Source organism: Melozone crissalis, unplaced genomic scaffold (genome assembly GCF_028551555.1).
Source record: "Melozone crissalis strain CALT ecotype California unplaced genomic scaffold, PUWL_Pcris_2 ptg000027l_1, whole genome shotgun sequence".
In the NCBI taxonomy this organism is placed as follows: domain Eukaryota; kingdom Metazoa; phylum Chordata; class Aves; order Passeriformes; family Passerellidae; genus Melozone; species Melozone crissalis.
In genome coordinates, this window is record NW_026535805.1 from 14,507,047 (window position 1) to 14,525,303 (window position 18,257).

At 39.5% G+C, this 18,257-nt stretch overlaps 1 protein-coding gene across 1 annotated transcript in view; it reads right to left on the bottom strand.

Moving 5' to 3' along the window:
• The window catches only part of PLD5 (phospholipase D family member 5), a 173,145-nt gene extending 166,453 nt beyond the window's left edge, over window positions 1-6,692 (bottom strand). The window contains exon 1 of the mRNA XM_054279799.1: window positions 6,239-6,692. Coding sequence (XP_054135774.1) covers window positions 6,239-6,424 — 186 coding nt within the window. The 5' untranslated portion in view covers window positions 6,425-6,692. The remainder of the gene's footprint in view (window positions 1-6,238) is intronic.
• Between the last annotated feature and the right edge of the window lie 11,565 nt (window positions 6,693-18,257).

Below are 18,257 nucleotides of genomic sequence, written 5' to 3' on the forward strand. Positions count from 1 at the left end.
AGGGGGAGAGAGAGGATGGCTTGGTAGGCAGCTGGCAGAAAATCAAGGTTAACCCACTGCAGCTAAAAAGAGAAAAAATACTATTAGGTATCATATTTTCACTGCTTCGCAACACAAAATTACTTTTGTATGTGGTAACTACAGTAATAAATTACTCAGGATTTGAAATTCCCCATACCACTTTCAAAAGAAAACATTTTCTATTTTTTTCCTTTCAGATGTTATTCAGTACTTCCCAACACTGCTCAATTATTTTGGTCCCTTTTTTCCACTTTTCTGAACATTTATTTTCTCTAATTATGTTTGTCTACAGAACATTACTGGAGAAAGACACCTGCAAGGAAAACGGCATTTCGACATAAAAATTCCCCTCCACACACAGTCTGTCAGCAATGAAGCAAACTGCATGCTACTACTTCAGCAAGAATCACAACTCATGCTAAGTACCACTGCTCCAGGCAGGCAATCCACATACCAGTCTCCTGTTGAGAAAAAGCCCAAATCCCTCTAACTTAATTGAGTTTGTTCCTTTGGTTTTAATGACGAAACCTAAATATAGATATCCATCTCCAGGACCAGACAGATATTTGGAATTATAATCTGCAACTACACCATCAAAAAGGTTGAAATATAGGAAACTAATTCTCTAGAACCCTCTGAATTTTCCCCACCTATGCACCTTCCCAGATGGCACAAGCCGCTCACTTTGGTATCTAACATTATTGCAGATGACATATTATTTATACCTGCCTAGTACAAAAGACTCTGACAACTGTGCAGCAAGCACAGCATCGCTGGTCAGGGAAGGCAGGGGATTGTCCTGCTCTGCTCTGGCCTCAAGTGCTGTGTGCAGCTCTGGGTGCCACAATATAAGAAAGATACAAAACTCCTAAAGTGAGTCCAAAGGAGGGCAATGAACATGGTGAAAGGCCTGGAGGGGAAGCCATAAAAAAGTGGCTGACTTGGATTATTCAGCCTGGAGAAGATTGAGGGGAGACCCCAAAGCCATCTACAACTTCCTCATGAGAGAAAGTAGAGGAGCAAGCTCTTTTCTCTGGTGACCAGTGACAGGACCTGAAGGAATGGCCTGAAGTTGTGTCAGAGGAGGTTTAGGTTGGATATTAGATAAAGGTTCTTCACCCAGAGGGTGGTTGGGCTGGAACTGTCTCCCCAGGGAAGTGGTCACAGCACCAGCCTGACAGAGTTCAAGAAGTGTTTTGACAACACTCTCAGATACTTAGTGTGTTCCTTAGGGTGTCCTATGCTGGGCCAGAAGTTGGACCTGTAGATGATTCCTGTGAATCTCTTCCAAATCAGGATAGTCTGTGATTCTATGAACTCATAGAAGAAGATATTTGTTTGCATTTATTTCAAGACTAGGGCTGTTTTGGGAATATGGGAATGTTTTTTGATTTCTGATTTACATCCTTGCCTTATTCTTCCTTAAACTGAAGCCAGTGCCACTGTCCAGCAACTGATTTGGCTTCACTGGGTTCTACTCCTACTATGTGCTTTACATTAAACTATGTCCACCTTCTTTGTTTAGGTGTTGCAGGCTATAGCTATGCACATGGTGTCTTCCTGTCATCCTTCTGGAGATTACAAATCTGTCTTATGACTTTTAACATTACTGTTAATTTTAATGCAAGAGTAGAAGTGCACTTGGAAACTGTCCAACGATGATTTTGTTAAAAATTTCCAATATCATAAAAAAAGAAGAGAAAAACAAAAGCTGCCTAACAGACTTACTAATTTTTGAATAATAAAATGAACTGGCAAAATGGGATTTGGAATTTCAACTTTTAGAAAGGTATTATGACAGGTGAATTAAAGCTATATTTTATTTATGATCTGCTCATGTAACTCTGAGAAATAATCTGGTCACGCTTGTCAGGCACTTTTGTAAACTGTCTTAAGCCTAACAGTTGCATATTAGATATCTGCCTCTGCTGCCAAGTGACACTGCTATCCCTGTACCTCATGGCCACTCTTCTCCCTGGGTAGCAATGCTGCCAAGGCACAGCAGTGTGCTTGAGCAACAACATCAACTGGTCAAATAACAGCACTTAGAATCAGAAAATCCCCAACATTGCCCTTGCTGCTGATCAAATCTTCAGAAAAAAAACCCCAAAAAAGGATTCAATAATTGTCAATAACTTTGCCTAATTATGATTCTTCAAAAATAACAGACTGAGGATTGCCAGGAATTAACACTGTCCTGATGACAGGCCTCCCCAAAAGTTAGTTTTGAGCCAGTTTCTTAAAAGAGAATTTTTTAAATCTTTTAATAATTAAGCAAATAATTAAATTTAGATGTTATTAGAGAAAGACTACCACTACATCCTTGAGAAAGAATACCTATATTTTTCAAAAACAAATATATGCTTGAAGCATATCTCTTGTAGCTTAGAAAGAAATCTGTTCAGTTTTGAAGCTTTTATTATTTAAAATTAAGTTCTCTAGAATTCTTTGCTGAGGTACCAGGAAAGCAGCTATTCAATAACCATCATTACTGTGGGATGCAGAGACATGATGGAGAGTTGCTGCAAATTAAACCAGACCCAGTAACTCCTAACAGCTAAAGTTTACCACATTAGCTACTTTTCCCCAATCCCTACCTCCTTCTTTTTCTTTTAATGAATTCACACTTAATTAAATAAGGCAACACCAGACAAAGAGAAAGAAAAAAAAAATTAAAAAACTACATGCAAAGAAGAATTTAAGACTATTTCACTCATCTGTGTTCTCTCCAACATGTCCAATACAAGGCAAACAATTTCACGAAGAGGCACAAGAAACTAGCTGAAGCAAATACATAGAATCTGAAAAATTTCAGCTTTGCAGGGATTTCAGGCAAATGTTTGCAACATCACTGCGGTCACATCTACAGTGTTGGAGTTCCTCACATCTCTTGCAAATTCCTCCATTAACAGTATGCCACTTCAGCACACTGGGTAGAGCATGCATGTACCCTGAGGCCTCACTTCAGCAAAAACTCCTCATTGGGCCTTCAAACATGTTAGAGTAAATTCATTTAATCTTAAATACAGCATCTGAGTTCACAAAAGAACAGAGGTGGGTTATGTTCAAATCTTTTATAGTACAAGCTGTGTTGCTGCTACTTGGATAAAGAAAGCTCTACAAAACCAGCTAGCCAATGAGCCACACTACATTAAGATCCATTCGAAGAACAATTAATTAGCAAGACACCAGCAGGATGTTTCAGATTTTTACTTCCTCTATGGTCAGTCAATAATTAAATATTGATCAGTTTTAAAGAAACTCGATCATATTTGTGCATTTGAACTTGTTCTGTGCTTTCAGAAGAGATAAAGTAGTTGAATTTTGAACCTCTTTACCACACTCTTGAACCTCTTTACCACAGTTCTCAAGTTGACATCTGTATACAAAAAAGCCTAAAACAAACCAAAAACCACAAGAGCAAAACCCACAACTTTGTTACAGTTTTGAGATCTAGAAACAAACTGTTTCTATATTTGAGAATCTTTTTACATAAACAATTTGATACAAATTGGCTTCAAAATATTTTTTTAACCCATCAAACTGTATGTGGATTAGTAAGGATTGCACGTGATTAAGTTAAGGCTATTCACTTCAACAAAAAGTCAGTATAAAATACGTACTGTGGCCTACAAGGTCTTACTGTGAGTAATGAACAAAATATACTGGCCCAGTTTCATCTCTGTTACAACTGAAATCAATTTAAGAAATCATTTCAATGAAACAAAACTCAATGCCCACCACAATGCTGAAAGAGTACATACAAGACTCCAAAATGTGTTCATGTGTACCTTGACTCACTGTATACCCCTCTTCTGGCTAACCTGTCATTGTACAGCATCAAGCCTGGGATTACATACTTTTCAATGCCTCTATGAATGCTCACTCCTTGGATTTTGATTTTCTTTGCAGCTTTCAAGTAACATGATTATCATGTTACAGAGGGAGCTGTAATGAAATGTTGTGCAAACTTTGTGAGGTGGATGGAGGATATTAATATCTTCATTATTGGCCATAAGTGATCATATGTCAATGACTATCCCATTCAAAATTATGCATCTCAAAGAAATTGGTTTGTCTCTTGGAGTGGAAGAGTGGAGTGTAGGAAATAACTTCTCTAGCAAGAGAACACTCAAAACCCTCAGAAATTAATCTGAAAACAAAAAATAACAAACTTGCTCTAAAACTGTATAAGCAAAATAGAATTTATAAATAAACAGACATTTTATTTCTATTTATGCAATAGCCTGTCTGTTACAACACTCATAAGTAATGCAGTCGCCTTAAACCATAAAAAAAGTATTTTAATGTATCTGCTGTTGGCATATCAGTGTCCTTCGGGGTAGTCACAATAAATGTAAATTAAATAAATATTTTATGGCAAGGAAGGGATATCAATGCTCCAATTTTTTTCTCCTTGTATTGTTCAAATAGGCTGTGGGAGTAAAAATAACTGCATCAAATGAGAGGGAAACCCCCAGAAGAACATGCATTACAGAGACAGCTTTTCACACAAATGCTGCAGGGATATTGAAAACAACTATTGTGACAAAATACTGACTTAACAACAGGAATAACAATAACCAAAGGGAAAAAAAAAAAAACCAGCAACAAAACCTTTAAACAAATCTTTAAACAAGTTAATGTCTATTTTCTTTCTTCCTGATTATATTGTGATAAGGTTTAATATACAGGTATCTGACCATTCAGCTACCAAACTGTTGACAGATTAATCCCCCCTGCAATTAATAATTATTAATTTGATCACAGATATCAACATGTAGCAAAATCTGTTACAAAAGACACAGCTCAGATTTCTGTGCTATCAATGTTTTAGCTGTACTGAGATAAGGCACTGACCTTTATTCTTGATTGACAATGGGAGAATACTTCACTTACAAGCTTACTACTGAAGCTTTGTTGTCAGTGTGAAGAATCACAAAATTGTGTTAAAAGGCAGATGGAATTCAATACCTTCTTCAACATTTGAAATGTAATCTTTCCAAAAGATCATCAGTTTTTGTCATTTCCCCAGAAGTATAAACAACTCAAGTTTAAGATTTCACTAAGAGAGATAAAATACTCTCTGCAGGTTAGGGGGAAGGGGGGGTTACAGTCCATGAACTGCTTGGTAAAGGACCTTCTTTCAGGTTTCCTCTTCAGAGGACTCTACTGTGCCATCTAGGATTTTCATGTAATAAAGACAATTTATCCTTCTTATCAGACCATTTCTATTCAAAGAGACTTGAGGTAGCTGTACCAGAAGAAATATTTTCCTGTGCCTCTTGAAGTCAATGTGACTGTGATTGCAAATTACTCACTAATGTAAAGAATAGCAGACTGTTGCATTATGCAAGCCCATCCACATTCTTTTGCATCCCTGTGAATGCAGCTACTTTGCTGCCTTGATTGTACAGTACACTCTAACAATGGGTTTCACCTAATAAGTTATTCAGGAAACTTACATAGCATGCAGGTCATCTCAATCCATTTCCTTTCTGTTACAAATAACATGAAGAATGCTTTCAAACATCATCTGAGACAGGAACACTTTGAAGCACCTTAAATTCTCATAAAATATTCACTAGAGCTATCCACAGTATCAGTCCTATTGTGGCCTCAAACACAGTTAAGTCATGTACTACTGCTGCAGCAAGAAAAGTCTTGAAGGAAATCTCTACCCCCCCCCCCCCCCCCCCCCCCATAGGTAGAGTATGTTCAAAGTCCCATGCGTGGAGAAGAAAAAGATGGGGGAGGGGGAGAATGAAAATGACATCTAAAATTAAAAACAAAACAAATAAACAAAAAAACCAACCAGCAGCTATTTTTAAGCTATTCTAGAAGTACATTATAATCACCATGAGATAAATGTTCTAACCTCCATCTGCACCATCCCAATCTTTCTCCTCCCACATCAGTGCTGAATTTGCTGAAGTAGAAGAAGGCATCAGCCAAGAACATTAAAAAATATTTCTAGTTAGAAGGGCATTTGCATGTAGTTTGGAACAGTACTGGCATCCCATTTACCTCAGATCTGACCACTATGGGACCTCTAAATAGCTCCTTTCTCTATCATTTGGGAAACGCCATGCCCAACTAATGGAGCAACACTTTTCTTCTGGAGTCCCAGTTGGCAGACAGCCTAACAGAGTACCTAGACAGAGGTCCAGAAATTAAAAAAAAAAAAAAAGCGGGGGGGAAAAGGAAGCTGGCTTACGTGCTCCAGTTTGTCTTTCCTCCTCAGCCAGACACTGGCACTGTAGTCCTGCTGCTTGACAGTGCTGTAGAAGTTCGCGCCTACTCTGGTGAGGCTTGGGGAAGGCTCCCTGGGTCTGCTCTTCAGCCTCATCTGCTCGAAGCCCTCATGGGGGGATGAGGAGAGCCAGTCATGCCTGACTTCCATCTTGACATGACAAGGCAAAGTCCAAAGGAAAAAAATCAGAAGAAATCAAGAAATTAAGAGGTACTAAACGAAGATGGTCCAAAATGGAACAGGATGAGGGAAGAAGAAAGAGAAGGAAATCAAAAAAACCCTTAAAACCAGCAAATGGTAAGAGAAGGGGGAGACAAGCAGAAATAAGGTAGGAGTGGAGGGAGAAAGAAAGGCTGCAGGTGCGAAAGAGGAGCGGGCTGGGAGAGATGAAGGGGCACTCGGGAAAGAAGACGCTCCAAGATGCCGCTGCTTGATGCCCCGGCCGCCAGGCAGCTGCAGTCCAGGACCGACGCAGCGGGAAGCGGCTGCCTGCGGCTCTGCCCGGGACGGAGGCGAGGGGCGGCGCGGCCCCGGCAGCCGAGGCCGGGCGGGGCTGCCGCCTCCAGCCCGCCTGCAGGTTGGCGCAGTGGAGGGGCCGCCGCCCGCCCGGGGATGAGCCTGGCTCCTCCCCCGCCTCCCCTCCCCGCAGCCAGCTTCGGGGGAGCAGCCAGCGGCACGGGAGAGCCCGTTCCTTTTGACAGGAGCCGCCGCCGCCGCCCTCCTGGGGCCCCCCGTGCCCCTGGGGAAGTTGTCTCGTCCGCTCCCCGCTCGTCCCGGCGGCACCGACCCGCCCGCAGCCCGCCGAGGGCTGGGCGGCCGCTTGCCACTCCCTCTCCTGGAAGCCTTTGTCCGATCTGCCCGCGGCGGAGGCTCCCGGGGCCGCCGCCCGCTGCCCTGCCCGGCCCATCCCGGGCTGAGCTGTGCCCCCCGCCCCGCCCGGCCCCGCCGCGGCCGCCGGGGGCTGCGGGGCTGCGGCCGCCGGGGCCACCGCGCCGGCCTCTCCGCAGCACCTCGCCGTCACCGCGTCCCCTCCCTCCCTGGGCACGGGCTCCCGCTTCTCTCGGGCGTCAGCAGACCGAGCTGCCGGCCCTTTCGCCGGGGCAGCCAGGAGCGCACCTCGCCTGACCAGCCGGCCAAAGCCCCGGCTCGGCTCCGGTCCAGGTCCGAGTCCCGCCGGGAAGCCCCCGCCGCCGCAGCGGCTCAGCCAGCACCGGAGCTCAGAAATCGAATCTCTTCTGTGGTCCCGATGGACAGGGTCGCTGGGATGCCCACATTCGTAGATCCCTGGTATCTAGGATTTCTCTCATAAAATAAAAAGACCTTCTAGGGTGGTTTCTATAGTCCGCTGCCACCTCTTTTAGTAGAAGTTGATGTGTGTTGCTATTTAGCTCAAACGTGTTTCAGCAGAAAAAAGGACTTTCCTTTTTCACACTATGAAAAGCCACCTCGCTAATTGCCCACACACTCTGTAAAGCTATATTGGGCATAGACAAGAAAACTTTCTCACACTGTGCATCAAGAAATATTTACTGGAGCTCAGAACAACATTTTAGTTTCCTAGTCAATATTTGTCATCAGACGACTGTTTGCATGTATTCCAGTCCTTTGGAAATAGGTGTCTCTATGAGTACATACAATTGATACATCGGCATCTGCAGATTTTTTTTCCCCTGCTAGAGAACTACACTGATGTCGCTATTCTGATAAAGGGATGCTGAACTAGAGGTCTACACTTGAATGCAGTTAACTGAAAATAGCCTTTAAATGGTAAAGAAGTTCAACCAGACAAATTTCTGAGAAAATTACAGAAGTGCCCTCGGCTAATCACTTGCTCTACAGTGAGCTCTACTTCCATCTGATCAAAAGGCAAATTTAAAATATCCTTGTGATTGGACTTAAGGTGTATTACTGCAAAAGATGGGTCAGAAACCAGACAGATAATTAATTTTTTCCTGTCAAAATTCCAGAGATAAAGGCAAAACTCACATCACAACTCATTATTGAGGATTATTATTTATAGGTAATACTAGTATCTCTGTGAAATACTGGAAGAATAAACTGAACAGTAGCAGAAATTACAGTATCTTCTTCTAAAACTAGAAGGACAATTTCAAAATCCTTACCTAAATACTACTACAAAAAAGAGTGTAACAAAATACCAACAACCAGAACTGTCAATATTATATACTTTTAACTCACCAGTATAAAGGACTTGCAGTTTTCTTTCTAATAAATTTCTAGTTTCTTCAGTTAGGAAATGTAGGTATTTCCAGAATTGTCAATACAGCCTCAAAACACCTGGATCAAGAATGAGACCTATGTGATCCTGCTGCATGCAGGACACACTGGAAGGCACTGAGATTTAATCTATGGCACATCCCAGCTGCAGCAGTTTTAAGCTCACACAGAATAACTTGATTAGAGATGTGCTGAACTGAACTTTAGTTGCAGATGCCCATTTAGGAATTCTATATGCTCATAGATGCACCTACTCCCAAAGGACTGGAATAAATACAAACATTCAGTCAGAAGAAAGGAAAAGAAGGGAAAACAAAAGAGCCTCTATATTTCTTCAAATATATAATATCCCAACAGGTGTACATATACATCCATATATATAGCGTTCTTAGAAAAACTGCATGTGCTATAAATCAGGAGAGCCTGCTTTATGCTGCTTTTGCATAAGAATTTTCACATTGTATCTCTAGCAGTACATGAAGCACTTCAACCTTTTCTTTATCCTTCTGATCTTCCTTGGTTTTTCTGCTTGCAAATATTAATAAAGAAAAGTTATTAGTGCCACTCTGCAGTTGCCACCTGCTTTGCTCCCCATCCCTTAATACTGTAACAGAATCAATATGCCACTGAACTTGAGTACAAGACTGTCTCATTCCCCCATCCGTACTGGATTAAGATTTTTTTAAAACATGTGTTAGCTATTTGGTAGGGCTCATTTATCCTACCTTCCCTAGCTACACTACCTTCTCAACTGCCAGAGGAACTTCTTTCTGCCTATCTAGGACAGGCAGATAATGGAGTCCTAAAGTTGCTTTTAGTCTCTAGACTATAAAGAGAGAATTTGCGCCTCTTTCCAAACACCCTCTTTGACATGTAGGTGTGCTGCTTTCTACTACTACTACTGCCAACATTATTATTATCCCAGTCCTACTCTATCCCATTCCTCACTAGGAATGAGAGAGATAAGACAAAAAAAGAAGCCTGGAAAAAGTCTGTTAAAATCATGCAAACAAGCTATACTTGCTAAGCCTATCTTGCTTGCTGACCCCATGCAGGAAAAATTGCTAGCAGGAAAACGTGATCTAATGACTGTAAATCTTTGTGTTTTCCTAAAAATTTTACTCAGGCAAAGTAACAAGCTAAGAATACAAGGTCAGTTCCTAGTGAATACATGGTTATTAATCTAATTTGAAAAGAGTAAAGAGCTATTTTCCAGATTTTGGGTTCCAGTTTATTTCCAGGTTAGATCTATGCAAACCCCCCCAGTTTTGTTCGAACAACCACAACCATATCAACCAACTTAATTCAAAGATAATTCAACTCATTAAAATTCAATCAGTTCTGTAGTAGATAAGCAATTCCAATTGGCTGTATGAGCTGGATTAAACTGCTGTCTTTCTCTTCCATTCAATTTTCAGAATTACCCAAACACCTGCTCCTGTCAGGGCCCTTTGCTTCCATGCGCAGATGACTACAGCAGCAAGGATAACTGAAATTACAAACATCACACTTATATAATTAGCGATAGATGCAAGTCATGCATATCATTATATGATTTTACCTTACCATGGTTCAGGCTACAATTTTCTTCAATTCGCTGCCCATCTTATCAAGACTCAGAGGAACTCCTTTAAAGCAATCTACAGAATTTTCCATTTTCTATACCAACAGGATGAATGCTGTAGGGGGCAGAGTTAACTCAGGCCAATACAAAGAAAATTAGGATATAAGTGGAAACATGTAGGTAGGGCTTCAACAGATTTACTTTTTTAAAAAGACAGCTTCTATTTCTTCCAAAAATCTTATCTAGATAAGTTTTAAAGGACCTCCTCCCTGTGCTCCAGCTTTCTAAACACATTTTTTTTAATGAAGGGGTTCCAGCAATTTAACATATCTGCAAGAACCTTAGACCTTTTATCAGCAAATGGCACATACCTAAAACTATAAAAACTCCTATAGCAAAACTTTATTTTGCCTGGATAGCAATCCTTGCATGTATGCCCCTGTAATAGATTTAAAGCCTCCTTACAAAATACTAATTTCTAATGCAGAGCTGGGCTGCATACAAGCACTGACCCACTTTTTAGAATGTACTACACCTGACCAGAACAGCAGGCAGCAATTGCCTTGCAGGCTTCAGCTGCTGTCCAGTCATAGGGCTGTGAGTGACACCAGCTCCAGCAGCAGTGCTGGGCCTGGCAGCCGGCTGGGAAGGGAACTGTCACCTGCATACCCAGCTCAGCTCAACTTGCTTTCTCATCTAGGAATTGACAAAAGCACTCAAATGGGCAGATCTTTTTAACCTCCCAATAACACTGGCCTGTTCCAGATTAAATTAATCGTCTTTCAAACAATTTTTAGAATTACCAAAACACCAGCTCCTTCCTAGCCCCCCTAATTCTATCAGCCTACAAAGAAAAACCCCATTGCAGCAGGCCGTTTCCTCTATGCTGATACACTGGCCATGTCTCCAAGCCTATCTGCTGCTACATCCTGGAAGCAGCTGCCGATCCTTAAAACATGGATTTTCAATAGAGAAGGACCAGAGAGGGAAAAAAAATAAGAAAGAGAAAAGAGATCTTTTTTTCCCTAGAGTACAATGTCCTGCAGTGTCAAGCACAAGGTCAGAATATTAAAAGTCACTAGATGTGCAGTAGGAAAAAAGTAAGAAAAAGCTAAACTGCTACATGGAGATTTGTAAATTGTTTGTGCATTGTTGCTTTGTCAAATCCTATGCAGCAAAATATGAAACCTTTATACCTTTATCTTCAATTTTTGGGCAAGAATTGCAGTCACAAGTATGAAATGGGAGGGTCAAATCTAAAGTTAAAGGGAAATTTTGGAGTTGGAGATGCTTCAGATTTCAGGTTATGAACACATGTGACTCCTAACTCAGAAATAACATGGAAACATCATCTAATACTCATAATGTTCCCTGCTTTAGCCCTCCCTTTCTGAATTCAACTATTAACCAAACTTTTCTGTGTCTCTTGCATAGAATTTTAACCTTTCAATTTTTTTCATGATCTCTGATTCAAAATAAACAAAAATCAGCAACAAACAAAAAAAATCCAAAAACCCAAGCAAACACAACAAAACCTCCACAAACACAAATAAACAAACACATAACAAACCCTAACACAGGACAACCATGTGTTAGCAACATCATTAGTCTTGCGATATCTCTTGTCTGTCAGATTTGGCTGAAATAAGGCATGTTCCAGAACACAGACTGGGATTGACAGAAAAATAGTATAATTACATAAACTTTGTTTCCTTCAGAAACCAAATAAAAAATACTGTGACATCAATTAATCCATCTTCCATTTGAAATAAAATGTTATTCTGTAAGTATCATCAAAATACCACTTCACCTAGAAGTCCAGGCCTAGAATGTTTCTCCTATGGCCTCCTTTCCACCTCCATGTGACATAAGAGGGTGCTAAACTGGCCCCTTGGATCTGTCATGGGCTGCATGGATACCAGCAGGGACTGGGACGCTCTCGCTTTGACCAGGGATTGTGAGATATTATATGATATATTCCATCTCAAACCAAATTCTGCCTTTGCTCTTTCCACTCTCCTTCATCCCTTCCCCCACACCCATCCATACACAGCCAAAGAACGTTTTCAGTTCTGAGCCTCAATAATCTTGGCCAGACAAGACTTCATCTTGCACCTTAAAATAATATTAATTAGTGGCACATACTAATTGGGCCAAATTCTGTCCTCTATTCCACCTCTATGTCCCCACTGGAGTCATGAAACAAAAACAGTTGTATAATGAACCTGTAACCAAGGGGCAAAACTTGGCCTACATTTCTTTAAAATAAATCTGCAGCAAGTAATAGGTATCCACTTACTGTGAGAATGGGACCCTTTACATTTGTGTGAAGGGTCCTGACTTGTTTTTTTGTCTGTTTCCTGGGGAGGTTCACATCTACCTCAGCTTGAGTTTTTCATGCTGAATTTATCTGGTTGGTGCAGCTAAGTTCAATAAGCAGACTTCTGACAAGATCAGAGCTCTCGAGGGGTCTTGCTCTGCAGAGAGTTGTTAAAATTGTTCCAGAGAAGTGGCAGTCAGCAGACAAAAAACACTGTAAGGGACATGTTTTTAACAGTTGTTCAGGGGTAGAGGAATGCTTTTTCAATTCTATTTTCAACACATACATAAATGTTGGTTGATAACAAGGGAAAAATTCTCTACATCTGCAGAATTTGAGGTGTAGAGAGGAACAAGAGAGAAAAAATTGAACAATATTTCATGAATCATAGAATCATTAAGGTTTAAAAAGATCTCTAAGATAACTCAATCAAACCTTTGACACTTTGTTCACCAATTAACTATATCCCCAAGTGTCACATCCACATACCTATTGAATACTTCCAGGTATGGTGATTTTGCCACTTCCCTGAGCAGTATGTTCCAATGCCTGTATGCTACTACAGAAACAAACAAACAAAAAGAATGCAGAGAAAGTCAATTCAATTCGGGGGTGGGGGAAGTAAGACAAAGAGAAGGAAACATTAGTGAATATTGTTTTGAGGATGGATTGGTAGGGCAATGTAAGGAAAGAACAGTCTCTAAATCAGCACTCTGAAACCTCCCATAAGTATATTCTCACAAAGATTAATATAGTGCAAAGAAAGAAGTGTCTTTCAAAAAGAACAAAATAGCACAAAAACTTTTTTCTTTTTTTTTAATAGCAGAGTACCTCTGTAATGTATTTTTGTACTTAGTAAAATTTTCAGCACAAAAAGTATTAAGAAAGAAATTATCCAAAGCAATCTTATGTATAAGACATTTTTTACTTAAAAATATTTTTCTACCGTACAAAAGAGTATACTTTCAAATAATCCAAAACTTTTTAAAAACAGAAAATTAATTTTCAATATATGCTGCCTAATTTTTGAAGATATTACTCTGAACTTAGGAAAATTACCTAAATTATAACTGCCTTTTGGAAATTAGCTGAGGACTTTCTAAATAATGTCAAACTGCAAACTATTAGAAGCTTTAACACAACATGTTTTCTAAGTGCAGTAAAACTTAGAGGAAAAAATGATTCATCTATATTTGTGCCATCCTGTCTACTGTAGATACAGTTGATTTAAAACATTTTTCACTGAAGTGTCTATAAGCATTTGGATGGTGGCTTCTAGTGAAATACAGGTGAAAGGGTCATTATTTGCTGAAATATTTTTCACTGAGAGAAAGCAGAAAGTTATGTCACAAAAGACATTTCTTCCCCATAAGAGTTATGTTGTGTTACATCAGATATCAGACTTCCTTGTGTGGCCAGAAAGATATTTATTGGTGTGACAGCCCCTAAAATAAGATAAAATAAGACTCATGAGGCAATATGACACATATTCTTTAACTACAAACTTATCTTTTTATCATGGCCCAACTGATCTAACAACATTTGGGGTCATTGTGTTTAAATCAGACCAGCTACACAGAGAAGAGCAGAGTTGGAGGACAATGTTCTCACATGGCTGGTGCAGGAGGGAAGAAGAATAGACCGTGACAGCCTGGATTTAGAGTGGTTTGAGTTACAGGCAATCGTGTCCTTGCAAATAAGTGTATTTTGTATGAAGCTTGACTGACCCAGAAGATTACCTACACGATGAACATTTCAGGACAAGTTTTCTAAAGGTTGTTGTTAATCGGTGCCAAGCATATTACGGCTCAGGTATAATTTAAAAACTTACAGACACTGTCTCATTCACATTTGCTGTGACAGAGATCTTGGGATTCTTTGTACAAGGTTTTGCATAGCTATATTATAAGTGATACTCTCTGCCTCTTGAGCTTTCTATCTGAATAAACAAGTCAGAGATCAGAGAAAGAAAGGAAGCAGTTATTCCATTTTAGCAGATAAAATTTGAGATACAAAGAAGGCATGCCAAAAGTTATTAACTAGCCTGTAAAAGACCTAAAGATTGAGATAAGATCTGTGGAATTCATTCCACTCTTTAGCCAGAAAAAGCACCATGGTTTTGTGCTAGTGATTACACACTACAGACGAAATTTCAGCCCAGTGGTTATGCAGTAAAGGATTTCACTATGTTTCTCTGCTAGGGCTTTAGTAACATAAGTATCAGCAAGGATGCTGAAAATATCATAGACGTGTTGTCAAAGAGGTACAACCTCAACAGGACTTGGCAAATTCATTATGTGATGTTGACAGCTGCATTACAAACTCCTGATTACTTTACAGCCCTGATGCTATTTCACAAAGTAACACAGAGTGAAGGAGAATTAAGGTACAGAAAAACAAAAATGCAGAATATGTCAACTGTTGTTTGAAGGAGGTGGAAATTAATAACTATCAGTGCCAAATGCTAACAGGAAAAAACCCACATGTAATAAGATGGTGATAAAAAGAAAGCAATATGTACTAGTTTGTGGATTGTAACAATGGAAGGCAAAAATAAAATTTTTCAGGAAAGTGCATCTACCTTGTCAACAAAAATGAAGCAGATTCCTAGCACAAAAAGATTTACAGCTAGAGGGCTAGAAGAGTTTTCTACCAAGATAAACTAGTTCAAAGGAGGCAACAAATGCAAATACTAACAGTCAAGGTTAGGTTTTTCATTGGTATAGATCTCATCTGGCTTAGCTTTGTTTCTTGATTATATAGGGTACATGAGTCAAAGTTGCCAATACTCTGTCTCTAAAAACTGTTCACCTCAATAAGCAGTAGTTGGTTTGAAGATTGAAACAAATATGTGTATAGTGTGTCACATTTCAGAAAAATGAGGAAGGATGAATGATGTAGTCTTTTTCTCTGCCCTAAAACTATTTTTCTTCCTCATACATATATTTCTGCTACATTTAACATATTCAAAAGGGGACATGCTGGAGCTGGCCAGAAAATCTGTTGGTTCATAGGTAATTTTACCCATCTGAATATGCAGCGATTGTGCAGTTGTATTAATGTGACCAAAGTGACCAACACTTTGCTGAATCATCGATGACTGTGATTCAGAAAGGACCGAAGCTGTCTGAGATCCTTGGGATATAGGATAGTCTTCCCTTATATGAACTCTGGGATCAGATTAGCATAAATAGACATGATATGTTTGCCTTTAGAGCCACAGCTTCAAAGAAACAGTCTTAGCTCCTCCTCACTTGGCTGTACCCTCGCTTGGAGTGAGGTTATACTGGAAGACAAAAGCTGAGTGAGGGAGCATGAATATTATCTCTGCAAGCAGTGCTTCCTCCATTGTATCATATGGTTAGGCCCTTGTATGCAGAGCCAGGCAGAATTGCCATAGCTCCAACCTATCACAGCCACAATGTAAGACATATGAGATGCGCCCCTGCTGAACTTTGCTGACTTCTGGTACAAAATGTGTTTCATTCTAATAAAATCCACAGGAAATGTATTCTAAGGTAAGAGCTCATTTTCCTCATAAACACTCTCAATGGCTTAAACCAAATCTTCTTGAAATGAAATATTAAAACCCCTGTGAAGTTGTAAAACTGGCAAAGGAGGGACTGCAGTCATCAGAGTTTGTGCACTCTACTCTAGAAGGGAAAAAATCCAGATTTTTTTAGGGGACTGAAAATTGAAAATAATTAGAACTTTTTCAAAGTCGAATTTTGATCATCTATAAAGTCTGGAAATTACTGCAAATGTTCAAGCTATTGAATGTTGAAGTATGTATTACCCTTTCCTGAAAATTGTTGTTGTGCATATGATCCCTTTTTATACTGCACAAGAAGGATTCAGATAATCCCTAGATGTGTCACTAAGATTTTTTCATGCAGAAAACATTTGCAATTGTGACAGTCCTGAGGAAAAGGTAGAAAAGATTGATGCAGTGCAAGGTATCTTAGTATTTAGTAGGTATACTGGGTTATTGCTGTTTGTTTTCCAGTTAATTTGCAGTACTCAACTTCCCTTCTATAAAGTATTTAAATACTCTTATGTAATGAACGTTAGAAGTTGAACAACCTGAAGAAGTTACATAAATGCTTAAACCCATCAACCAAATTTATCAGGTGTTCTAGAATTTACAGATTCAAATTCTTGAAACGTTATAAGAAATCAAAGTAAGGCCACTTTAGGGATCTTCTTTTAAGAGCTTTAATATACTCCATGCTTCGGTAGAGAAGTAGAATTTACAAGGGGTTGATTTTGTACCAGGAATGTGCTTCCTCCTTTCTTGTAAAAATCCATCCACAACTGACCATTTTGCACTTCTAATTCACACAGTTTGCTCATTATGTACTTCTTAGAGCTCACATGAAATTCTAAGGAACTATATAGGTTAAAAATACATAAATGTCACATACCAAACAGAGTTTTCACAGGCTTCTTCTGTCTATTTCTTCTGGGGGGTTGGGAACCAGAAGTAGAAAAGATTCTCTCTTCTTGAACCTGCGTCTTAACATCAAGGCATAAAAGACAGAAGAGTCCATTCAAAAAGGAAAGAATGTTTAGAAATTGAATATTATTTCTGATAATGGGAATTACAAAGTGGGAGTTAATTAGGACTGTCTTTCTAGGAGTGAAGGCAGTCATGAGGTTTTCACCAGAAGAGACAAGAATTTGCTTTTAGAGAAGACTCAGGTTTGTCTTTCTGTAATTCAGTACATACTGTTTTGAGGTTATCCCATAAATGCTACATCCATCAAAGTATTGATCAAACATAAGTTCCTTCTGTTGGTTCCATGGCAACTTCAAGAGCTTTCCCTGTAAATCTAACTTTAGGCAAATGTGGTACTCACTGGCTAGCACCATGTCAAAATCAATAAACTAATCTCAGTATTATATGGGATGTTAGAATATCTTGAGTTGGAAGGGACCATGAGGCTCATCAAGTCCAAATCCCTGCTCCTTGCAGGACTACCTAAAAGTAAACAGTATGGCTAAATGTCATCCAGCTGCACCTTGAACTCTGGCAGACTTCGTGATTCACCCTCTCACAGGGAGGGTGAGACATTTTCCTAATGCCCAGTCAGAACTTACCCTGATGCAGCTTCATTCTATCTCTTTATGTCCTATGGTCACCAGAGAGAGGAGATCAGCACTTCCTCCTTTGCTGCCTGCCTTGAGGGTGTGTCTTGACGGAAGTGAGCCTCAAGTCATTATCAAGTCTGTTAATGACAAGGGGGGCCCAGTCTAAGCATGGCAAACAAAGAGCATGGCCTAGCCTGAAGAGAATTGAGCAACATTATAGAACCTCCTAGCTGGATTCCGAGAAAAATGGACTGAGGATTGAACAGAGAGGCTGGGGAAAACGGTTTAGCATTTAGCTTAACAGTTTAGCATTAGTGCCTGTGATGTAATGATCTCCTTAAGCAGGGTTTCTTTTTCAAACTGTAATTAAACTTTTTCAGTCCACTGTGAGAATTCACGATTCAAGATGAGAATATCACTACTTAAACTTGATTTTGAAATATCCTTCAACACTCTTCTAATATACTTTAGCATTATCACTTCAAAAGGAAGATCTAAATTCTGTAAACGTTCTGTATTTAATTTTCTCTGCTAGTAATGTACAGAAGGAAACTAATATTTACGAATGTTAAGGCAATCATTTTGAACAATTCTTTACAGAATATTTTTTTAAAATTAGGTTATTAATAGTAATAAATATGTCTTCCAAATCTAATAAAGTAGTAAACCAATATAATTTCTTCTTGTAATACAAGCTGTTAAGCAGTTCAAAATGGAGACAAGAAAAGCATAACAAAAAAGGTAAAAATTACTCTTTGAACCCTAAACAC